The sequence below is a fragment of the Lates calcarifer genome, linkage group LG2, assembly GCF_001640805.2.
Source record: "Lates calcarifer isolate ASB-BC8 linkage group LG2, TLL_Latcal_v3, whole genome shotgun sequence".
Lineage (NCBI taxonomy): Eukaryota > Metazoa > Chordata > Actinopteri > Centropomidae > Lates > Lates calcarifer.
The window spans coordinates 23,267,673-23,293,499 of record NC_066834.1 but is presented as its reverse complement, the minus strand read 5'-3'; the positions used below and the strand labels follow the sequence as shown (position 1 = coordinate 23,293,499).

Genomic DNA, 25,827 nt, shown 5'->3' with positions numbered 1-25,827 from the left:
CCTATGATGACAGTCACTGATTTATCTGGGAGGGAGACAAGGGGGAAGCTAAGTCACAGGCACATTCAAAGGGATGATTTCAAGTCTTACTCAGCTATGCCAGAGGCAAGGTTAGAGTGAATTTTCTCATCTTTACAGTTGAAGGTAATCCCATACCCAGCAGACTGGCTAATTAACTGAATATACAGCTCAGAGCCAACTGTATGGCTGTCGTGTTAGCGAGACAGATGCTATATTACAGGCAGAGGGGGTGTGAGGATGTGTAATAGCTCTGTGCAGGAATATATAAACACATGCCTGGGGTAGAGGTGAGCAGTATAACCGGAATAAACTTCACACCGGTGGAGATTCGTGCCCTGATGTGGATTTGGCTACACCATTTGTTCTGGTACAGAATGGATTTTAAATGTCACGTCAAAGTGCACCGCAAGCATCGGCTTACTGCATGTTAACCAGCGAGCATACGCTTCTCTTTTGCACTAAAACAAATGCACATTTGCATGCTAGGAAAAGGGCATGTGAAGAGATTGAGTCAGACAGCTCAATAGAGACAGGAGCAAACCATGAGGAAACATGTCAGCAAGTATGAGGGATGTTTGAGAATATGCTCCCGCTCTGACACAAGCAGCACTGGCACTGGTGTTAAAAAAAGAAAAACCACAGTGCAGACATTGTTGCCAGAACATCTGTCCTAATGATGAGACAAGTCAGCCATGGAAGGACATAGTGAAAACATGGGATTCATGGCACATAAGGCACACTCGCAAATATTTCACCCAAAACAAAAATGAAGTTTGTACTGCAGCTGTTGTGAGAAAGTGAGGCAAACAACACACATGCTGTGTCAGCTGTGGAGTGTGTGCTCTTAATTTCCACCAGGTATGAAACTCTCCTCCACAACTAAACTATATTAATAGTTAACCATCACAACAATAATGTCAGATAATAAATTGTTACCATCCCAGACTGTCCTGCATTTGGATATTCGATTGCAATTATGAGAAAAAATACATATCGTGATATATCTCATTACTATCAATATTTAAAGTACACTGTGCTATAACTTTCATGTCATAAGGGCCAGCCCTTGTACGGGAGAGAGATGAAAGTGGACGACTATACTGTCTCACAACAGGTCTGCCCACCCCATTTAATACCGGCCAGGCTAGCTCTCTCTCAGCATCCCCCATGTCCCTCCCAGCCCCACTGGGGCCTCAATTAAAAACTCCTCTGATGTCTAGTAACTGACAGAGACTCCATCACTTCCACACATCCCTCTCCACTGAGAGTGGCATTAAGATGTTGGAGGCAGAGTGGACTATTGATTTTCTTTTTTTTTTTTCCTTCTTTTTTTCCCCCTCTGGTCGCTCCATTTCTTCACTGGGCCATCTTTGCAATGCAGGCGGAACTTGGGTGCAATAATCAGTTTACAACGTTGTGTTGTCTACATTTTTAATTGGCTTTTAAACGAGCTGCCTGTGAGATGCTGAGGATGTGCAGGAGAGAATCACTAGTGACAGCTATCAGTACCAAAACAGACTATTTGGCTGCTTGATAATGCCAAGTGGAGGAGCTAAGAGCAGAGTGACAAGGACAAATAGGTATGAAAGGACTAAAGAGTCATTTAAAACAGAGGGTATGCATTGATCCTACCAAACAAGCTCAAACTTGTTCTACACGTGAGCTACTTTTTGTTCCTATTAAAGCAGCATTAATGAATTTTTGAGCTGTTAACACATCATTGACACATTATCACCTTATAAAGACGTTGCCGATGTTGAACATTGCAGCAAACAGTTACCAACACATCCACACCCAGCAGGCACAGGGCAACATTAGCATTCATTTGTGGTTGTGTTTCTGGCCATCGCACAAATGTTATGTCCAATATTCACTAACCTTTTAGCTCTTTTCTTTTTCTCCACCAGCCTTTGGGAGAAATATCTTGCTCTTTAGCTGCTAAATGCCTCACTGCTCACAAGGTGGTTGCTAGCACTGTCAGCCTGCCATTTAGCACTGGTCATGTAGCATACAGTGGATTTATCGCAGGTTTTTTTTTTTTTTTTTGGAACAGACGCCTGCTGCTGTCATCAAAACAATGAGCTGAAAGACACTAAACTGCTTAGTCAGGTGATAACTCTTGTGTTGTTGTTTTTTTATTATAAGCAACTCCTTTCACATTACATTCACTCATTCAAGTCATTGTTAATATAAAAATATTGAGTAGTGCAGCTTTAAAGTGTGTCTGCATATTTACATGCTGATAATAGGAAATTGCTTTGTGTATGTGATTAAGTCCATAGATAAAAGCATAAACAGGGCTCACTATACATAAAATACTTCAACAACACATACAGTAACTAATATGCAGTACTTTTGCTGCTAAAAACCCATGCTAACTTGGTGGATGAGCTAAAACTCCATTGTACTTATTTCAATGGCTCACTGCACCAAGAACAAACTGCAGCTTGAAATTCTCTGCAGTTAGTCTGTGAAGTGCACACCTATTGCTGAAACAGCTCCTGTGTTGCATCAGTATAGTGCAAAGTGGGTGAGAAATATCATCCGGGATATGAACTTTAACATGACACTCACTGAACATTCAAGTTTATTAAGTCATGAACACACCTGGTAGTTGCACTAGCTTTTGTAAGAGTCTTTTGCTTTTTGTCTACTCAAGATTGCTATGAAGCTGCTATGACACAGCTAAACAGCATCGGCACTTAGCCCTTCTATCTTGTGTGCTCTGCCTTATCTCTTACAAAAGTTTTTTTTACAGTCGCTGTTGATTCTGTCTAAAATCTTCTGGTTAGACTTTAAGAAGTAATCCACAAATTTCAAAGTATCAGTGTTTGTTTTTGAAGAAGCAAAGCCATAGTTCAAATCCATGGGAACAGTTGCTGCTTACATGATAACATCTCTGAATACAAAATGACAGGATATGAGCTTAGCCCTACATCACAAAGCAATGCAAGTTCTATCCGAAGCATTAAAGTACTGCCTGGACCTCTTCAAAGAGCGCAAGTTCTTAGTATGCTTCTCCCACTGCAGTATTACTAGGAGAATATATAATGACAGATTTTTTTAAAAGACATGTCTCTGTATGTCTTTGCCTAGGGCTCTCATTATAAAACAGCATTTCTCATTTTCCTCTACTGCAGTGTTTGGTGGTTACTGGAGAGACAGATGAATATTCTCAAGGCACTCGAGCTAGGCCGGGCTCAGGCTCTGGAGCAGGTCAGCTCATTCCTGTCAGCCGTTCATCTCAAGAACAAAACCAAGCGTCTTCACATGATTATTTGCGTAGTTAACATAAACAATGTTGAAACACCTCTACTTAAAGAAACAACAGTGTATTCATTTATTCAAAGCATTTTTAAGAATGCAATGTGTTTGTTGGTAGGAGAATACCTACCTTAAACAAAGTTGAAAGCAAAACACAAATATGGTTCATACCATTCAATGCCAATGAGTAACCCTCTATGTTATCATTTCAAATTTGACCTTAAATAGGCTCATTAGCAGCCTTGTACCACATTTGGCTAGAGGGACAAAATGTAGCTTTGTTTCAAACTGACATTTTTGCAATCACTTAACTCAGCTTAAATAAATGACTGCAGTCTCTAAAATAGCAGTATGTTCTATTGTCAGAGGAAATGATTTAAGTAGATAAAGATTTTAGGCTTTTAAACACTGACACATCTTTACCATGTCCATTAAGGGCTCAGCTGGATCAATACACACAGCTCCTCTTTAGTCAGTTATTGAGTTTAAAACATAAAACAGTTTCTCCACTAACTTTTGATTGACTGTGCTTGAAGTTCTTTTAAAATACCTTCTAACCCAAAATCACCACTCAAACTGGTGAGAGTATCATTATTTATTACTGAAATTACATTAAAATGTAACATTTATGGCACATTTACACGGTTTCTTTATTGCAGTCATTTTACAAAAGCAAAAAGCTACTTGGGGCTGTGCTTTGACAGTTCCTTTAGAAGAGTCCCTAACAATGCCTCTAAGCTGTTCCAAAATCACTGTCAAGTGCAGCTTCTCATGGCTTATTGCTTAAATATACTTTGTCTCCTTCCAGCACTTTTAAAATATGATATCTTGGACAGACTGAAAAAAAATGACTCTGTAAATCTCTTTCTCAGTGGAATACAGCTAATCACAGTCTCACAACTTGTGTGTAGCAAAGTTATTTAGCCTGTGAAAATGCTTAGCCACTGGCTGAGAGAGGAGCCAGGGACTATATGTTCATACCAGTGTCCCACAAGGGTAGCGCTTTCCACACAACTAATACATTATGACTAAAATAAGGCCAGCTAATGCACAAATAAGGACATTTATCCTCACATTTACTCTTCACATGTCTACACTGAGGGCTTAGAGCCATGTAAGTAGGTTCTGATACACTGATAAACAAATTTCTGCCAAAATTGCTTCTTGAGCCCTTCTGGCTGCAAGCCTTGAATAGATAAATACAGAAAAAGGCAAAAGAGGTAGAGAGAGCAATAAGAAAGAAAGAAAGAAAGAAAGATAAATATATGGATAAATAATATACAGTCATTTTCTAAGAGTTTACATGGCAGACAGCAATCCACAGGACTGTGGGCTACTGTTTAGCTGTCCTTGAGCAAGGCTTTAACTCTTATGAGTCTTTTGTGGAGCTCCTCAATGACCGGCAGAACGAGACTGGTTGTTCCCAGGTGTGAGCATGTAAACCAGGCCGCTGCTATAAACAGCATGCGTGCTAAGTAAGCATTTTTGGGTAAATAAAAACAAAACTGACTCTTTCAGTTGGTCCATGACTTTCAGAAAATGTTCTTCCAAAAGAACTACAAATGCCTGGAAAACCAGTCACAACTTTACAGTACATTCCCAATTTCAGTGTCCAAACTACTTCAAAACACTGAGACGCGATTAAGTCAGCCACATTTACTACATGTGATGGGAAATGTGTTCAGATACATACTATATACCCGACTTAATAGCACATACTACAGTGTGGATTATCATTACCTCTCTCAGCAATTAGTCTCTCTGTATTGTTCTTTTTTTAGTTACACAATAGACCCCAATAGCCCCCAGTGAACCTAAATGACAGGGAGTCCTTGAAGCAAATGTGAAATTGAGTTTGTCCTCTTTTCCTCCCTTTTTATCATATTTTGACACCATTACGACGCACATTGCTGTTGTCTTTGAAGCTATGTCTGCCCCTTGCTTTAAAATGCTTGATAAATAACAAGAAAATACTGGGAGAAACATTATTTAAGACATTCTTGGAGAATCAATGGCAGATTTACAATGTACAGGATTACAACTTGAATCCTATTTTACTCTGTAACCTTGACAGCTTCTTTCCCTGCTTTGGAGTGCCGGCACTAATTCTTCCTGTGGTACACAATACAAAACAGGACACACTTACTTTCATCTCTGGATGTAAGTCATCACTCTGCTGAAGCAGCACATATTTCAAACCTATAACCATTTACATCATCGCGCCCACAATGTCATCACATAATGTTACGTGGCTTTATGGAGATGTAGTGAAATATTGAAATCCAAGGACATCAGTTGTCAGCTGGGTTTGTTACTTAGCAGGTATATACATAACCTGCAAAGACATATTCAATTTGTGGGATCATGAATGAGAAATGGCATTGAGAATGGGACATCCCTTTTAAGAGTGTACAGTGCATCGTGCAGAAAATGTGTAGTACATATGAGGGATTCATTTATTAAATTTGGACAGTTTTTCCATCTCCATTTTATATTACATAGTTTCTATCCCTAATGTTTAAACCAACTATGGATGTTAAATAGTTTTATGGTATATTAAAGGAATACTTCCACATTTTGGTAAACAGGCTTTTACACTTTACAGGTAGTTAGCTTCAGTTACTACCAACATGAAACACAGATGTTAATTAGTCAACTTTACAGGTACTCTTAGACAGATCTTTGGGCAAAGCCAAACTCACTGTTGGCCCTGTTCTCAGTCTTTTCTGGTTGGAGCCTTTTTGTATATTTAACAGACAAACAGATATAAGAATGCGAGTACAGACCCTAATACCTAACTCTTCAACAGAAAGAAAATAAGCTTATTTTCCAAAATGTAAAACTTTCCCCTTAATTAATATTTAATGTATCTGCAAACCAGTTAAATTGGTTTAAAAATTCTACTCCCTTTCCAAACATCCATCTTCAGCTTGGTTGAACTAAATTTCTTGGTTCCACAACACAGCCACGGTACTCTGAAAACACTCTGAGCAGCACAACCCTGTTTGGATTGCTTAACCCCTCTAACAACCACATCAGGAAAACGACCCGACATTACAAATGGCATCACTCTCCATCTGGTAGAATAAGTGGCTGAAAGCATCGTGAGAGATACATTATAGATATGACAGACTCTTGTGGTGTGGGTCACTGAGCTGTCTGTGCCGTTGACAGAGAGTTGCACTCACTGCGGCAGCACACACGAGGAGGGCAAGTGATGAAATTAAACACAGTTGACAATATTAATAAGGTAAGAGGAGCGAGTTTGTTTCCTCGTGGACAGTTTGTCTGTAATGAGCTGCAAGTTGTCAGGCTCTGGGGAGACAGGCGTGGCTACAGAGTCCGAGCCTGCGGGAAGATATTAATGCAACCTGAAGGGGATGTGAGTCATCGCGAGCCCGCTGTCCATTCAAACTGGTATCATAAGGAGCACGACTGCAGCACGACTTAATCACAGTCATTACAGTGGTATTTGACACTGGGGTTGAAATGAAGGGCTCTGTAATAGGTGTGTTTCTTATCACAGAGTGAGTCAGTGAGCTCTTACGTATTTTTAAGACAAGCTGTCAGTACAGGGGGAGGTGTGTGAGTTGAGCACTACGCCCTCTCAAAACTGTTCTCCTCTGGGACATAGCCACACTCAGTCTGTTCTTAACTTCCATTTCACACTTGGTAATCAATTACTGGTCTCTAGAGCTATCGAAGAAAAGAGCCACCTATCCTGAGAATAAACTAAATCTCTCAACGCCTCCTAATTGAAAACACATTATGGCGCTAGACAATGCTCTTTGTGTGTAGCCAGCCACTAATTTGGACTGTTTGCATGCACAGAACAAAGCAATTTACTGAGGTTGCAAACATCCTTTGCAGGACAATAATTCATGGTGTTATCAGGTGCAGAGTTTAAACATCAAATAAACTGGCTGAATAATTAAATAACTAAACTTTGAAGGCGTGCCCAGCTGTTTGTTGGTGGCTATTCTCCCCAGTGACTCTGAAAAGCTGAAACTAATATGATTTCATATCGTGAAGCCAAGACTGATGCCAGACCTCCCGAAACCAATCCCTCTTACAGGATTTAGAGGGAGCTGTGTGAAATGTACACTGCAGGGCCCCACCGGTCCCAATGATAGTCCTTGCTGTGAGTCCAAATCAAAATGAACCCGATCAATAACAAAAGAGGGCTTTTGTGCGTTTACTGCCATCATAAATACAGTGTCCTGAAAAGGAAAGTGAGGGAGGACAGAGAGAGACAGGTTTCTACCAGGCCGGGGACAGACATAAAGATGTCAGACTGCTGTTTGTGGGAAGGTGGCTGCAGGAGGAGATCACACTGCCATGATAAGGTGGTTTTGGAGGCTGAAGACAGGAATGAACTCAAGGATGCACGTAGACAAACACAACAACAAAACATAGGCATACATGCACATATGATGCACACACACACAGACGGATGACCTTTTCATACAGAACAAATGCCAAACATACGGTAAAGAGGAAAACCCACTGTCTAGTAGAACACACTACATCAATGTAGCTTTTAACTGTGGCAAAGAAAACCATTTTGTCACCTGAACATTGCAAAAAAAAAAAAAAAGAAAGAAAAAAAAAGCCTTTAACACGAGAAAGTCAAGATGGCAGAAAGGAGGCGGGAATGAAGGGAGAATAAATCCCAGCACAAAAGAGAGGAGCTCATTTTATCTTTCTGATTGTACCATTCTAAAAGAGCATCACACAGACCAGAAACTGCCCACAGCTGAATCCAACCCAACAATCCCTCAGAGCTGCTAACAGTAAGACTGGGAGCATGACAAATAACGTTGCCTGGGCAATAATACAGGGATAAAATTTCCTATACTGAAGGCCCAGAAGACGACGTTTAAACATCTCAAAGTACTGACAGCGGCAAGTGGCCCGAGTTAATAATCCTGATAGGAATTAATGTGCTTACAATGGTGCCATTGCTGCCTACCTGAATTTATTTTAGATTGCCTACATTACTTCATCTGTCTGTTTGGTTGTTTTCCCTGGCTGGGCTCCTGATAAGACAGAGCATGCATTCAGCAAGAGAAAGAAGGCCTATTTGTGCACTGGACACTAATTAATACAGTGCTCTGACGGGAAAGTTGCCTGCTTGCTGCTCTACTGACAACAGATTCATTTATACTGCTGTTTTCTGCTTCTCCGAAGGCTCTGTTAATTGCATTTAAATTAGTCCTCGTTCAGTAGAGAACAAGGACAGGCACAGTGGTTTGTTATAAAAGCTGGGAGCTGGAAACATGATTTTGGGCAACATATTACTCCAGAGTTGACTGACGGAGCTTTTGATAGAAGATCCTACCAGAGAAAGGCGCAAACATGCTTTTAAAATATTTCAAGAGTAATTGCAATTACTGCAATTTCACCACAGCAGTTGCTCTAATGAGAGAACCTTTGAACCAGTAGAGCTCTGTGTTTTTCTGTTTGGCCCTTTGGCAACACTAGCACAGAAATGCTTTTACTCTGGGTTAAAACACAAAAAATTCCCTCACAATATTTTCAGAGATTCAGTTGAAAAATACATAAAGTATGAGACAATATTCAGAGAAAACACTCACTGAGGGACTTCTAAGAGACAATATTGGAATGAGCACTTTATGGCTCGAGTAAGTGCGGCAGGTAGCTATTTAGATGGCAACGTGCTGTCAGGATCAAGCTCTGAAGACATAATAACATAGTCAAGTAAAAGGGGCAAGAAACAAGCTGGCACACATCTAATGAAGGAAAAAAACCTACGTAATGAATAGCTTGATGCTCTCACACAGACCACCTACCATTAGCACCTGTGTTAGATTCCATCTCCGAGATAAAGGTCAATGTTTATATAGCAATTAAAGATGTTTTTTAACCTTGATTTATCCAGTGAGGGTTGGTTTACCATGAATGTGCTTCACAATCATGCAGTAACAAACATTCCCCTTGGGGAAATATGCCCCACAAAAACAGTATTGTACCTGAAGTAGAATAAGTTGGTGAAGAAAAGACTCTCTGAAAGAAACTGGAAGGTCTCAGCAAACTGGAGAAACATGCGAGTGAATGTGGTCCAGGAGACATGGGGGAAAAACACTTCTCAGCAATTATTTTTATTCCTGCACGAGGGAATAAACGTGGAATAAGCGACCATGAGTATTACTGCACAGGGGCCTTACATTACTTCACTGCAGCAAAGAAGGGCTGGGTGAAGGCCCATGACAGTTGGTTGAAAAACACACAAAGGACACACAGTGTTGTTGGTGTATAGACAACTAGAATTACCAACTTGCAGTTGTATGCCTCTGCCTACTAGTCCAGTTGAAGTTAGTTGGTGTTTGAATTCTTGAGTTATGGCCAAAAACATGTTTTGTGAGGTCAAAGTGATCTCTGACCACCAAATTTGAAATAGATCATCTTTGAGTCCAACTGAACATTTGTGCCAAATTTTAAGAAACTGCCGATGCAGACACTTTAATGTCACCATCTAAGAGCAGAGAAAGTAATAGCCTCTATAATGCTGACAATTCTGACCTTATATTTTGAACTTGCAAATTGTAAAAGATTTGCTATATTTTCTGCTACATACTGATAGAGGTAGAGTTTAAACTTTTCTGAGTGTTCCTGTGTGACAGGGATCCTATGCATTATCTAAGACTTTGGCTTTTACTTGGGGAACAGTCATATGGAACATGAAATCAAACATAATTGTTGATGCTGAATGTTACTTTTGACTATACATGCATATGTGGAGAGGTTGTATGCTGCTGTGATGCCAATGTTTCTTAGATGCCTAAGACAAAATTATCCTAAGGAAGACAATAAAGGCTAAGGCTATTCCTATTCCAAATCCTAACCATATTTTAATTGTCCAAGGAAGAAAATTTAAACATATACATATATACACAATATAAAAAAATCAGCATAAATATTCAGCAATATCCCTGGATGTCATTTTATTAATTTACAATTTTTCATATACTTTGGTTTTACACTTATGACCCAATGGTCCCAATACTTAGTCTCTGACTCTCACCACTCACTGGAACATAAACTAGGGGTTATCAGAAACCTGCACCACTGGATTGATAATGTGTCAACAAGAGCCCAGGCCCACGAAATGGAGTACAAACATTTGAAGGATGCACTTAAAGCTTGTGGATATCCTGACTGGACCTTTGTGAAAACAGCCACAAGATTTAGGAGGAAACAAAAAAGAAGAATAAATGCAACAACATTGTCATCCCATATTTGTCTAAAGTATCTGAGAAACTCAGGAGGGTCTTCAACAAGAACGGCATCTCTGTTTTTTTCTTTAAACCTAGCAACATGTTAAGACAGCACCTGGTCCATCTAAAAGACCGCACATCCAAACACAAAAAAAGCAATCTAGTGTATGCGGTCCAATGCAGTGAGGCATGCACAGACATATATATGTTGGTGAAACTCAACAACCCTTCAACACATGGCTCAACAAAGGAGGGCCAACTCCTCAGGTCAAGACTCAGCAGTTTACCTCCACCTTAAGGGACACTCCTTCGATGACAACACAGGACAGATGGTTTGAAAGAGGAGTGATGGATGCTATCTACGTTTAAGTAGAGAAACCATCCCTCAACAGAGGAGAAAGGTCTACAACGCCACTTAAACCCCACCTACAATGCTGTCCTTTCCCCTCCCAGGAGATTTTACAACCTCAGCCTGATTTGACTCTAAAAACTCTAATGACTGTCATATACACTTTACTCTTTATACTTAATGGACCTGGATGACTGAAAATCTCCACAGATTCACTTCTCAACATGGGCATGCAAGAATTGATTTAAAAGGGAACTCATGACATGAAAGTCTATTTACAGGCTTTGTGAAGTGTGAAGAACTGTGTGAAGTCTGCTAAACTGCCCCAAGTTTGAAAATGAAAAAAATCTAGAGGTATGGATTCAGAAAGTGATCTTGCCAAACCTCTGTAGCCTGCTCCTCGTCTGTGCTCGAGGCTAGTGGCTAGAGGCTACGTTAGCCGTTACAAGCACAACATATCCAAACCTCCAACAGAAATGTTGCCATGCCATTCAAGTTGATTTTTGGGTAATGTAGGAGCCAGGTTTTGACAATTATGAAGAATCGATTGAATAAAAAAGACATTTCTCTAATATTCTCATTCATTTAATTTATCCTGTATCTTAGTTAACATTTGGCCATGTGGATTAACAAATACAGACAGTTAAAAACAGCCAAATAAAGGCAATTTGCACTTTCTAAAACTTTTATCCATTTGTATGTCTTTGGAATGTGTGAGGAAATAATGAGCATGTGCTGGTAACCCACACAAAAAAGCACAGGGGAAGCATGCCAACGGCACACAGACAGGACTGAGACTGGGAAGCAAATCTGGGATCCTCTTACTGTGAAGCAACAGTGCTAACCACTGAGCCACTGTGCTGCCCAGTGAAAAGCCAGGGAATGCCAGCTAAATAGTAAAATTCAGCAGAAAGTCTCCCTACACCACGTGGGGTGATCTCCCTCCCCGTCAGCGAGTTCATCTCCTGCCTGTCAGGCCGTAGTGCCACAACTCCGAGCTCAGCAAACGTTTTCGTCTCCATCTTGCTTCCTGTCATCCACTTCTCACCCCTCCTAACCCTGTCTCCCTGGCTCCCTCTCTCTATCTTCGTGCCTCATCTCTCTATCTCCTTCTTTCCCCCACTCTATCTATCTCCATCCGCACACTGTTCGCTGTAAATGCTGTGCCAGCAGAGTGATGCCGGGGAAATGGTGCCATCCTCATTGAGAGAGCAAGCAGACGGACTGGGGGTGGTGCTGGAGGGCGGGGGGGTTGCTCAGTGACAGGCCCTGAAACCCAGCCATCAGACAACACACTGCAATCACACAGCTCCAGTAGATGGGATACATAGCTAAAGCTCCGCATTCAGAAAAGGATCAGTAAAAAAATGATAGGATATAGACTCTTGATCCCCCAAAACTGCAAAAACATTATTCTTTTTGAGGGGAACAAAGTGGTCAGAATAGGCTGGGAGTGTGAGACAGCAGCAAGCCATCAAGACAGGCGGAGGAGGAGAAAGAGGAGGAGGGGGGTTGGTACATAAGCACACTGGCCAGGCAAGCAGACAGGCCACGGTTCATTTGAGGACTGAAGCTGCTCCTTTCCATCATTCGACTGTTCATTAATACCAGCTGTTCCTATGGGTCTCTCCGCAACTAAGCCTCGCTGCACTCTGCAAAATCTATCAATATCCCAGCAACACAAAAACACTGCCTATTCTAGAGCTCGGCTGAAAAACTGACCGGCAGCACTCCGCAGGGCACGTTCACAAAAATAACCGTCTCTGAGATGCCTGATAACAGTGTGCCATGTGCCGTGTGCATATGCCGTTGACAGCCGGGATGTTTCTGGTGGGGTAGTTAAATTGGTGGTGACTATAAAAGAGGTAAGATTAACATGGATGACTTAACAGAGACTCTCAAAGTGCAGCTCATGCCAGCCCACATAGTGCTCCGCTCAGTGTGGGTAAAGGGTTCATTTTCTCAAAATTAACCTTGTCAAACTCCTGTTCTGCCTGGGGGAGATTTGTATTACTATTGTAATTTTTCAATCAGAGATTGGGGAGAGTGTGAAATTTTAACATGCTTGTTCACTCTCTGCTGCCCCCCCCCCCCTCCCAATCCCACTCACCCCCATCTCCCTCTCTTTCCTTACTCTCCTATTTCTTACTCTGTTTTTTCCCCCCTCTCTCATAGTCCATTTAGAATTTTAAGCAGATTTTACCCATTCTTATAATAGGATTCTCCACTGCCTGAGTGTGTTGTGTATGGGGTGTTGTGTGTTTGGAAGTGTATACAGCAAGCAAGTGTGTTTGCTATATCAACTCAGGCTCGGCACACTCCACACTCTGCTACTCCAGCAGAAGAGTTCTGCTAGGGTCAAAATTAATTACAGAAGCTGTTAAGCACACACCAGCTGTTGTAAACAAATGCAAATGCATTTTCATTTCAAACAAGCCTCCTTGTATCGCGGCACACAAAATACTGTAAATCTTCTGTGTGTTTACCAACAACTTTGGGCCATCATCAAGCTGTGCTGGTGCTCCTACTGAGAAATTACTCTTATTCGTGTACACCCAGTTGCTAAAAATCACGACTGCCACCGTTTTAATTATGGGTTTTCCTCAGTTTATTTGTGGATTTACTTCTTTTGCTGTCTCTCTTTTAGTCTTTACAACATCACACTTCAACAACGCCAACTGCTCTTTAACTGGACCTCTCTTTTTCAGTCTGTTTTGCTCATGGCTTCTTTGAGTGAGTCTGTTCAGAGTGATTGCTTTATTTTTTGTCTGAGACCATGACACTCTGGATTAAGAAAAATGACAATCAAAGCCTATAAAACAGCTCAAATGTTGTATCTTTTAATTCTGGTATGTTGAACAGATGTGAACCTGGGTGGGCACAATTTAGTGCAAGTGCAACCTATTTAAATAATAAGTGAATTCATGAAATTTATAGATAATGAGGTGTTAACTAAAATGGCTCCAGCAGACGGCACACACTTAGCAACAACTGGGCAGCGGTCAAATAGTCCTTTTTGCTTAGGCAAGTTCATAAATGAGAAATTAAATGAAATGAAAGTATCTCAGCGGCAGCTGAGCATAGGATACACTGGACGTTCCTTTATTAAAAGAAAGGAGAGAATGCTGTCCCATAATTCCTTGCAGCAGCAGCGTTTAAAGCGACGCACCGTCGTAGTTACACTGTGGCAGATTCACATACATGTAGATGCAACAGAACACCTGTTTTATCCTTGTGACATGATCTGAAACCTCTGAAAATCCTCTGAAAATCCTTCCCCCCTCTAAAAAAATGTATTTTCTCCACTTAACAAACTAAAAAAGGTCAAAGCACCTATGACAGGAAACTATATACTTCTGTCTGAACTGAAGTTACTCTGGACCCCTGCACAATTCCTTTTTCTATCGTTCTTTTAATTGTTTGACTTTCTTAACTTGTCTACTCCTTTCACGTTATTGTATTATTAGTGTTGGACAGGAACCATATTGAATTGTAGCCTGCTGTCACTGTACGTCTTCCATGTGTTATAAATAAAGTTAGTTTAAGAAAAAACACCTAGTGTAAGTGCAGTTGAATTCTCTAAATACTGTGGTTCTCTTTTCCTATTTCCTTATCAGTTCTCCTTGCTGCTTTCCTTGACTTCATGACGTTTTCCACTGGGGTTAAGGAAAAGTGGTTAGGAAAGGAGATTTTTTTGAGATTCGACCGCAGCCCAGGTCTCAATTCATATATTCATACAATTTCAGTGATGACCCTAGCTAACAGTCCATATGACTGCCGCTCATTTTGAAATGTTAAAATGTCCACATTCACATCAGGGAACCAGCCTGTAGAGTTAAATGGTTTGGCTTAAAATGTATAGTTTAAACTAAATGGTACTGAAAAAAGGAATAGGAAAAAATGGAAATGTCACTGTTTCACATCACCTCCCTTGAAAAAAGATAAAAATGCATGACAATCTAAATCACCAATCCAGACGACTCAATCAATTTTTTTTTTTCAAAATTAGAGTCTCATTTGTAGAGGGGAAATAGAGGAGACGAAAAAACTGACATGAAAGGTAATAAAACAATCATATCTGTTTCAACCAAACCTAAAATAGTGTATCAATCCAGCTAAGGGAGAAGGGTAATAGCAGCCACAGACTATTTTAACTGTTACCTCACAGTCGTATTTCATTCTCACCATGTGTTTAATACCTTTCCACTCCCCCAATGGTCCCTCTGACCGGTTATCTGTGCTGTTTTGAGAGTGGCCGACCAAACCGTTAGAAAGGCCACCCTCCCTCGGCCCGTCCAGCGAGGCTGCCCTGCCAATCGGCCATCCTGTTTCCAGACAGCACAGTCATTTCCCAGCCCAGTGGAGCAGCACTCCCTGACCTCTGCCTCGACCTCCGCCTCAACAGCCCCGGCTCCAGCAACAGCTCCAACCCAGAGAGCAGGCTCGGACCACCTTTACTTATTTATGAGCCATTTCACACAGTGCTGCTCCCATTAGAGACCCAGCCTTGGCCCACCTTACAAGGCACTCTCCTTGCACTTAACACATACGAGTACACCAGCAGGGCCGGGGGGACATGGGCACCATTAGACCTATTGCATCGGTACTGTGTGACAGTACCAGCTCAAGATTACATCAAACAATCAGAGAAAGGCAAACATATCAATCTACATCTTGGTTAGCAAACATTTCCTGCAGACAGCCACTAGGAGACCAATTGCTCCATCTTGCACAGTCTTTTATTACTGTATTGCCTTTTGAAATGTGTGATGAATAGCTATTTGACTATCCTCAGGGAAATAATCACCCACTGATCTCATTTAACGATGCACGAGAACTGATGGGTTATGCTTATTGGACCATAATTGGACATTTCATTATTTCTCATTCATTTCTTTGGCGCCGAACTGTTCCTCTAAGCAGGAAACAAAGAGACTTGGAAAGACAGGGACGAAATTTGAATCTCTACAGCATAAAATTCAAATGACAGATTGATTCATGAAAGCATGCAAAACTTTAATGAGAAACTCTGTGTATGCATGACTGAAAACAAGATTAGTCTGTGCTGGTAACATTTAAACACTGCAGGGAGCCAGTGAACATTAGCTTGTTTACCTTGCACTAGAATAGAGGAGACAACATTGACTGAACGACCTAGAAGCTATTTATAAATGGAGATGTGGACCCACACCCACCTGTGATTGTGACAAAGGCGTAGCCCTCCTCGCCCAGCAGCGGGTTGATCAGTCGGCAGCTGTAGGTACTATTGGGCTCCAGCACCACTGTCAGCACGCTGGTCATGGTGAACAGCCCCTCCTCATTGGCCACCACTGAAGTGGTGATATTGTCCGTCAGGTTGCGCCCGCCCCCATCCTGCCATATCACGCCAGCCTCTGGAAAACCACCGTAGGCCACACAAGTCAGCGCCACCTCATCACCCGGCCGCAAGTTGGATTCAGGGTTCAAAGTCACCACAGGCTTGGAGTAGGGGGCTGAGAAAAAGGGGAGGTGAGCGCAGAATTAGGAGAAGGAGGTGAGGTTTGAAAATAGGTTTCAGGAGGGGAGGGGAGGAGAAGAAGAGGTAGGAGCGGGTGAAGAAGGGGAGAGGACAGGGGAACAGGAGATACATACTGAATTTAGTTAGATTCTCTGCAGCGAGAGTCACCCTGGGAACTGTTTGACATGATTCCCATTAAATTCTTAATTATATTTAGGGAGCTTAGCATAACACAGTGCTTACGATCCCACAGATACAAGACAGCATCTGTGGCACATCCTGATGCTGCATCCCTACACTCTAACGCCGCTCTCTCTAGAGAGCCAAAGCGCTGAGCCACTCCCAGAAAGGAAATACGGTGCCAGCCGGGAGGTGGAGGTGGGCGGGCCTGGGAGAAAAACTGGCAAGCTCAGAGATTTGGGACGACTCAGCCTATGGCGTGGAAAAGAACGTAGAGGGGTGGAGGTGAGGGGTGAGTCGTCAGCCGAGGCTGACATCATGCTTCTCCAATCCCCAGAGTTAGAATACAAGTACAGAGGTGGCGGAGAAAGAGGCTGCTGTATTCCCAGAGCCAATCACTGCACAGCAAACAATGGGGTGGAGCTGAGGGTGAGATGAAATAAGTTTGTCTGAGCTGCTTTTTGAAAAGTGGACTCTCAATACAAAGATAGATTAAGTGTGATGGTGCACACTGACTTCCCCAGTTGCCCATTTGACAGGCAGATTTCCATCGAGGGCCCCTTTCATTTTCTTCCGGCACAGCATGAAGGAAGTCTACAATGTTAACTGTAAATGCCTGCTAAAAATAGAACATCTAAAAATCTAATGCATAAAATGGAGACAATTTGTCACTGTTGGAGACATTGTTTTCCTTCTCCCAGGCCAGGAGGAAAAAATGTTATTCATTAACACCGCCTAATGCACATCCATCCTCAGAGAATACAGAAACAATCTCACAGCAGATATAGAAATGTGAGAAGGAAGGAAAGGCACACAGTATCATTATAAATAAATAAAAGGCTCTCAGCTGTGAAGGTGGACGATGTAGTCACACAGCAGAGAAGATGTTAGTGATGGCTGATTGACCGTAACAACAGCTAATAATCAAAGTCAGCAGATATTGACCATGACAGAGACCACAATCAGCGCTTATTGACCAAAACTGCTCAGCGCCCCCGAGCAAACTGCTTATCACCTGTTTATGTCTTTTAGAAGAAATGATCCTAAATCACAGTCTACATTAGTAAATGTACAATACATTTTATTGCATACTATTAGTGCATTTGCGTGTGTAAGCACTGGGGTCAAATCACTTTCAGCACAATCAATTCATAGTGTAAAGTGACGCTACTGTGCAAACACTAGCTGATGAAACAGCATTTATTCATTATCTTGTCATCACATAGGAATGTACTGTACTGAATGAATCCTTCAGACAGCATTTATTTTTCATTTGTTACGTTACTGGAAAATTTAATATGATAATTATCTTGCACTCATGATTCTCATGATAAAACCAGTGGGAGAGAGTTAAAGGGACATTACGCTTTACACATGAAGATCAATTCACTCATTAAGAGAAATATTCAGCCTGCGAAAATAGTAGGGGCATGGAGTTTGGAACATGTGGGCATTTATTGGGCAGGAAAAGTCTGACAAAAGATGTGGTTACACTGGATTGTGGGTAATGTAGGGTTCAGGATTTTTGGAGCTTGACCCATAATAGAGTCAGGATGCCTCAACCTCCCTGCTGTTTAAACTTTGACCATTTGTTCTTTCAAATTGACCTCCTGCTAATCCTCCAGCTTAATGACAGCGTAAAACTTAATTGCTTGAATAGTCCTTTAACATGAAAGGAAATACATACATTTAGGACTGTAATTAAGCAATTAATCTCCCATTTATTACTATTCAATTGATGATTACATCTATACAGTGTCAGAATTTCTTTTTTTTTTTTTTTTTGAAAGATTTGATGGAGGGGAAAAGCACATACAGAGGTGTGGGAAATTGTGAGCCTTTTTCTTGACATTTTTGCTTGAATCACCGATTATGAAAATATTGTTTTTTTGTTCATTTAACTGGAAACAATACTGTGTTTTTTGTGTGTGCGTCTGTCTATTTTCTGCGTGCCACTAGTCGTAACAGTCCATGTGCATGTTCATCTGTTTGTTTCTATGCGTGTCACAGGCGTCACGGCGTGACTCACCGGCCACCTGCAGCAGCAAAGCGGCACTGCCGTAGTCTTGCACCCTCACGAAGCAGGTGTAGCTGCCTTCATCAGCCACCACCACCCTGCTCAGCAGGAGCGAAGCGTTGCCCAGGCCCAGCTGGGCGGGGAACAGACTGGTGCGGTTGGCGAAGCTCTCGGCCTGGTCCGCCAGCTGGTCGTGTCCCTCCCAGTACCCGTGCACACTGCGTTTGGTGTCTGTCAGCTGCCAGAAGACGCTTAGATCAGACAGGTTGAAGGAGCTGGCGTGGCTGAAGGAGCAGTTGAGTACGGCGTCTCTACCGTGCAGTGCCACCACTGGCTGGTCCGGGACTTGCACTTCCATCGCAGCTACAAGAAAGCAGGTGAGACATGAGTGATAAACAGAAAACACTCTTGAACTGAAAAGTAATTGTGTTTTTATCTGCTTAGAGTGGTGTTTTGCTATATGTTAGAGGCTGTCAGGTGGACTGCCAACCACAGAAAAATATATGAAGTACATCTTTCCTGCAATCATCTAGACACAGAAACCTTTGCTGTGTCAATCTTTTCTATCAAACGTAACCTATTTGTCACCGCGGAAGTCTAAAATAGACAATAAACAGGATTAGTAGATACTATTTGGCCCAGGTTTCGTATAAACATACAGTATTCACTGAATCGCAGCATTAATTCAGTGTGCTGTGTTCAAATGTGGCAGACTGACACCTACTCAAATTTGAATGTCTTTGAAAAAAAAAATCAATGCAGCATTTAGAAATATATGCTGTTACTGCTTCAGAAACATCCACTATGTTTGTGCAGCATGGTAGCAGGCAGCAGGTGAGACGGGATGAAGGCGAGGGGGAAGAAGAGGAAGGATCTGGAGGTAAGCATTAGGACTTTGTTTGTGTTCCTATAGGCTTTGCCTCCTGGCGATGGCTCAGTGCACTGAAACTCCATGATGGAAGCAACAACATCTGTACAGCTTTAGTTAAATCGTTAGTTAAATCTAAAAAAAAGAAGAAAAAAAATCTGGTGGTGGGGGAATAACTGCAGCAAAACTCTTGAGTGTGTGTTTTTGTGGGGATGAAAAGTGATGCCTCTACTCAAAAGCTGCAGATTTTTCAGTGCACCTGTGCGTATGCATGTGTGCATGTGTGTGTCTGTGCGTAGGCTATTGTTTGTCTAGACTAGGCCAAGAGCAAAGAGTACACTGCATAATCATTCTGGATTAGTAGCCATCTCAGGCAGTCCAGAGTACATCCATAGTATTCTCAAGAGTCAGCATTCTCCATTGATCCCTGTCTGCTGTTATACAACTCTGAGACACTCATCAGCATCACAGGGGAAGAAAAAAAAAGCCACTCAGCCCCTGGAGCAACACACTCCTACTTTATGCTCAGCCTCTCTAATTGTTATAATCACAGCAGCATTTTAGCTGCCTCACTTCTTTTTGAGCTCTGTCTATCACACGGCTAACATCAATGTTGAATAACTTTGCCATGAAGGAGATCTGACTGCTGCAGAGGTGCAATAATCACTTCCCCTATTAACAACAAACAAGTATTTCATCTGAGAGGGTTCATATATGGATAGGTATTGCTAAGCCGAGGCAGACCTATTTTCAATCACATTCAGCCAATCCCAGCAATGTAGCCTTCTCCACATCACACCACCACTGACCTGCTCAACTGTAGGAACAGTGCCACCTACTGCCTAAGCTTGCAAGTGCAGAGCAATGGGACAGAAAAATGCACATTTGCTGCCAATGCACTACACTCTGTGTGGTTCTTAACCTGGGGCTGTTGCTTAGCCTTAGTTTTTTGTTTTTTGTTTTTTGTTTTTTTTTTGATATAATGATTAAATGATACAAACAAGTACAGGGCACTTAAAATAAGAAAAAAAAATAGATAAATAATGACATAAAATGTTTTCCTCCTACAATATTATGTCAAATGGAAATAGAAACAGGAAAACAAAACTGTTTTGCTATTGCAGTCCACTATTCATGTGTCATGGGGTCATGGTTTGGCAGTACAAATTCTGACCTGGAGCAAATCAAAGTCTTTATACCAACCAAGTGCTAGTCACACAACAATTCTCTGACCCCCATGGTGAAAACAGAGTTTTTTTCCCCCCTTTACTGTGATTACAAACGCTCTGCTGTTGCTGTGGGGGTTTTCTATCACCCCATATTCTGCCCACATTCACCCAGCAGGGGCAACAGCATGGCAAACAATACAGACGAGTTATCAGGGCAAAGCATGGCAAAGGGAGGCGGCACCGTGCCACCGTCAATAGGGATAACTGAGCAAATTTTCTGGAGCATGTATTTTGGCTGTTTTTGGAGGTGGCCCAACCTTTGCGGTAATGAATAGGTCGCTGGTCGCTGTTTTTTGTACGAGTGGAGGGTCAGTGACAGCCCTCTCCGAGATGTGCATGTTTGAAGGAGGAGGAGAGAGAGCAATTAAATCACTCCCCAAGCAGCCTGGGATGACTCACACCACTGAGTTCATACAGGAAGGGGGATGGGAAAGGAGCGAAACGGAGGAGAGAGAAAGACAGGCCGGCGTCGAGCTCACACTTAAAAAGATAATATCGGGAAACAAGCCAAGGAGGAGGCTGTGGTGGAGCCTCACACACTAATCCCTTAACACGGACCAAAGCCATGTCAGAGAGGAGACAGAGATAGAAACTCCCCTTTTTCCTTCTACATCTCCGCCTTACGCTACATCTTTCACTTGCTGCTTCTTTAACCGGTGACCTACCAGTTGTTCCGAGGCCAAGGAAAGATGCAGCTCTCTGCAGGGACCTTATGTGGAGACACTGACCCGCTCTTGGAGAGAGTACACAACAGGAGCATTTTGCATTTGCATCAAGGGGAGGGGACTGGGCAGGAGAGGAAGGAAAGCTAGGCCGGCTGACGTCATGGAAAACGAACATCTGATGTCCTATTCGTCAGAGGTGAAATTCCACGAGCCGAAGCAAATCACTGCACACTTGGCTGTTTTTGATCTGGTGCTGCTTACAACAAACAGCGTGTTCTTTGTACAGTGGCTAACCATTTGATCGTCTCTCCTCAGGTCTGCTCTCGACATGAAAACACATGCATTCTCCAAAGAAACACGCGGAAGTAGTAGAGGTTAAAGATTAGAACATAAGTGGTCTTTGGTGAGAGGGCTGGGGCGCGCCTTGTAGTCCGGCCCGTGGTGCCCTCTCAGAAGGGTAAGTGGGGATCTCACCGGCCTCTCCCTTCTCCCCCTCGATAAAGAGGTGCTCAGAAGCCATAGAGGGCAGGCTGGAAGACGTCAGGCTGCAGGGATTTACACACTGCACTTTGTGTTTATGGGCCTCAGCTCTGTTTGAGTGCCTGCGAGACAGAGACGGGCACTTTCACAGCCGACATGAAATAAACTCATTACAGTCTTTGCGAGCGCTGGCAACAGGGCCCCCGCTTAGCAGTGAGGCACAGGGCTGGCTAGAAAAGGCTGCAAGTGATCTTCATACTGCTCTCCAGTGTTCTTTCAAGACTACCCACCACCTTGTCACTATCAACACCTCCCTTCGTCCTGCCTTCCTCAGGTACGCAGAGCATTGGTGCTGTTGGATTTGCTTCTATCTAGTGTTTTTTGAACTTATGCTAGCTAGGCACATGAGGTGCACATAGAGGCTGAGACAGCGTAGGATGCAAGCAGACAGCAAATAGGAGGATCACAGCATTTATAGGGAGGGTGCATGCAGGGTGATGTATGAGGCTGTTGGTAAATAAAATCCAGTGATACATCTCACATCCCCCTGGCAGACAGATAGGTGAGTGTATATCCACATGCACTTACACATACAGTAGGTGCACAAAATCAGGTAAGTGGACTGGAATTATAAGCCCTCACCAGTCAGCCTAGCTCGCACCTGATTGTGATGTGCACATAAAATGAAACAAATCATACTTGTGTTGGTTTCACAAGTAAGCAAACTCTAATTTAGAATAAGAACACGAACAGGATCACCTCTACAACTACTGGTGCTCTTGGAGAGGAAAAAAATTCATTTTCAAAAGGAAAACATATGCTCTTCCCTGGTAGATTCCTTTTTCCCTCTTTAAAGGGACTATGTGTATGTTTTTTCTGTTTTTTCCGAATTTGGTTTCTTGCCAGGAGCAGGTGCCGGTGATTGTTGCTTGCCAAGAGCTTCAGCCATTGTTGCATTTACAATATAAGAGGTTTTAGTATGGCAGACTGGACGCTACAGTCACTATCGGAAAGTAATGAGACAGGCTGGCTGGACCGGGGCCAGCTGTTTAGCATGCTGACTTCAGTAGAAGAAAAGAAGTGACACAAATAGAAGTAAAACAAGAATCAACATTGGTGTTGCTTTCCACCACTAGAGACAGCTCTTGGCGAGTAAAGGAATGAAGTCTGATGCTGAACTTGCTGTTTTTTTTCTAGACCAGTAAGTAAACAGTTGTTAATGCTAACATCAGCTATGTAGCAATAGCAAAAAACATACATATAGCTCCTTTAAAAAACAAATATAATCTATTTTTTGGGACTGAATATTTACTTCAGTATATTATCATATGAAGAATATGCACTCTGCAGCATCACAACATTACAATATACTGCTAGGTATATTTCAGAAAGAGGAGAAATCAGTGCACCTTATACAAGTACACTTAAACAGTGACAGGTCATAAGGCATACATATTAACATCACAGCAAGAAAACAACAGGTATAATACCATGAATAATGGCTTAATTCCATTTACCAGGGCTCTGATATTGCGTGTAAGTAACAAACCAAATGCTGCTGATGCAGCTGCAATTTGCAATATTGTAAATAAAAAGTCAAAAGAAAAGCCAAATGTGGAGTGTTAACTGGAAACTTGTCCCTCTCTCACTTTCCTCCTGCCCCTTACTCACAAATGTACACTGCATACAGCAAAGTGTATGCCCCAGCAGCCTGTGCAGAAAGTTTCGTCCTATGTATTAATTTTACAGTTTTTTTTATTGTGTTATCCTGCAGCTCAAAAAACGAACCAAATGGCTGACATAGGTATGTGCAACACACCTTCAGACAAACACAAGTGCACAGAGTCAGAGATGGTTATCGAGAAGCAGAGCCAAATTAGGTCCTGTTTGCTGACAGGTCAAAAGTGAAACACCTATCACATATTTTCATCATTTTTTATTGTGTACCATAAGCACAGTAGCAGTCCCAATAGACACATAGATCAATAACAGTTAAAATGTGATGAGCAAGGGAGCAGCTATTATTTATATCACCTATCTATCTATCTATCTTTATCTATTGTCATGGAATACAACTTGCTAGGAGATGGAAATTGAACATTAGCAGGGTTCTGGTGAAAATATGACTGTTTGGAACATACTGAGTATACAGATGAGACGAAGTACAAGAGTTTTTATAGTGACTTATAGTGACTCTGAAATTAAATCTAACTTTTTGCATTTTGCATCTACAAAGAAGAGAGGGTTTGATACTCAAACCAATTTAGTAGTGTGAACTTGAGAAAAAGTGTGAAATAGCAAAGCTGTGTCTTTCTCAAGGGCTGTAATCACTCTTTTGATCATCCTTAATTTATATCCATAGACACAAGCTCAGCTTGAGCCGCGGCATGCACCAGTGGTAGTGAGCTGTATCAAACTGTTGATCATTGCAAAAATTCAATCAGCTTATCCCTCCTGGGAAAAAATACTCCCAACAACTGAACATGCCAGAAATTATTATTTAATTAGTCCTGACATTTATTGACTTAACAAGAAGAAAGGACTGGTGTTGCACAAGATCTGTTGTGTAAAAGCGGGAACAAGTCATGAGTAGACTTGCATTAAAATGGATCACTATCTCTTCCATTGCATTGTAAGGTATAAGTATCACAGTATCGTTAAATATTGGTATCAATAAGCAGTTTCAATGATACTGGGATTAATAAAATCCAAATAATATCCAGTCCTATACACATATTCATACCACCCAACACACACACACACACACACACACACACACACACAATTTCATACAGGAACAGACACCCAAAGGCCAGAGAACACATTGATATTCCACACCTGTATGACTGCTGACAGCTCCACAGCAACACTCTGTCTGAGGAATTGGACACGAGGTACGCTGACACTACAATGGAGACGCTGTTACAAAGCTGCTCCAGAGCAGAGAGGTTCCCATCAGCATGACCAGCAACAGCGGTCGCACATACACAAACACACACATGTACACAGCGCTAGCACACAGGTGTCCGTGGCCCCTGTACTGTCTCTGACACACAAAAACATACACACCACAGGAGGGCTGACTTTGTTGTTCAAAGTACTAATTTCTACAGCTTTCTACAAAGATTATTCTCACATTTCACTGACCCCAGATTCAGTTCATATGTTCCGTCAATGACCACAAGCATGCACAACACACACTTTAACATGCAATTCAATACTCATTTAACAACACAACTTCACTCCAACTTGACTCAGTTCAATACCATTCAACCACACAAAGATTAGCACCCTCACAGTCTTTCATTGGCGACTGTTCAGTGACTAAGTAGAGCTATTTACACTACCAGTGGGGCCACTTGTTAAACACAGTGAGTATACATGTTTAAATGGTATCTCTGAAGCCCTGCTGCAACATATGACACAGGAGGAAATGTTAATATGATTTCATACATAAGGAAAGCCAAGCACCAGCACTGGAGGACAAATTGCAGAGGCAATATTGACACAGAAAAGTAAACAGGTGCAATACTAACAGACCGCAGTGACAGTAGGTTTCAGTCCAAGAGGACAAGCAGGAGAAATAGGCTTTTACAACACTGCCCCCTACTGTTCATAAGTGTGACTGCAGCTCAACACATTTTCATTCTGGACAATTTTGCACCACCTGTACATCAAAGAATTCCACTCAAAGAATCTGTGAGCCCTTTCATACCGATTATTCTTATGATATAACCAATCCCTGTTGAAGTCTGAAGGGAAAGCTACCTTTTGATTTCATGCTGCCAGGAGCAGATGTGGATGTCCACAATGCTCCCATTCGGGAAAAAAAAAAAAAAAAAAAGCATCTGGAAAACATTAAGGGAGCGATGGGAGTGTGTGCATGGTAAGCATGATTTGGTTGGAAATTAGCAATCTGAAAAGAGCCTTTGTCTTGAGCAGGGGTTTTCAAATGGCTTCTCAGTGAGAAGTGAGGCACAATATGGATGAGATTAAGTGTGACTTAAAGCCTTCCACAG

The 25,827-nt window shown here is 42.0% G+C and overlaps 1 protein-coding gene across 2 annotated transcripts in view; it reads right to left on the bottom strand.

The window, feature by feature from the left end:
- cd276 (CD276 molecule) overlaps positions 1–25,827 on the bottom strand; it is a 63,886-nt gene that overhangs the window by 27,378 nt on the left and 10,681 nt on the right. Inside the window, exons 1-3 of one of the 2 annotated variants that reach the window (XM_018666864.2) lie at positions 21,329–21,518; positions 18,579–18,929; positions 16,068–16,364 (exon numbers count right to left, since the gene is read on the bottom strand). In XM_018666864.2, the coding sequence (XP_018522380.1) occupies positions 16,068–16,364; positions 18,579–18,929; positions 21,329–21,503 (823 nt within the window). In that variant the 5' untranslated portion in view covers positions 21,504–21,518. Of the gene's footprint in view, positions 1–16,067; positions 16,365–18,578; positions 18,930–21,328; positions 21,519–25,827 lie in introns of those variants that run through there. The other variant, XM_018666865.2, reaches the window with a different exon arrangement.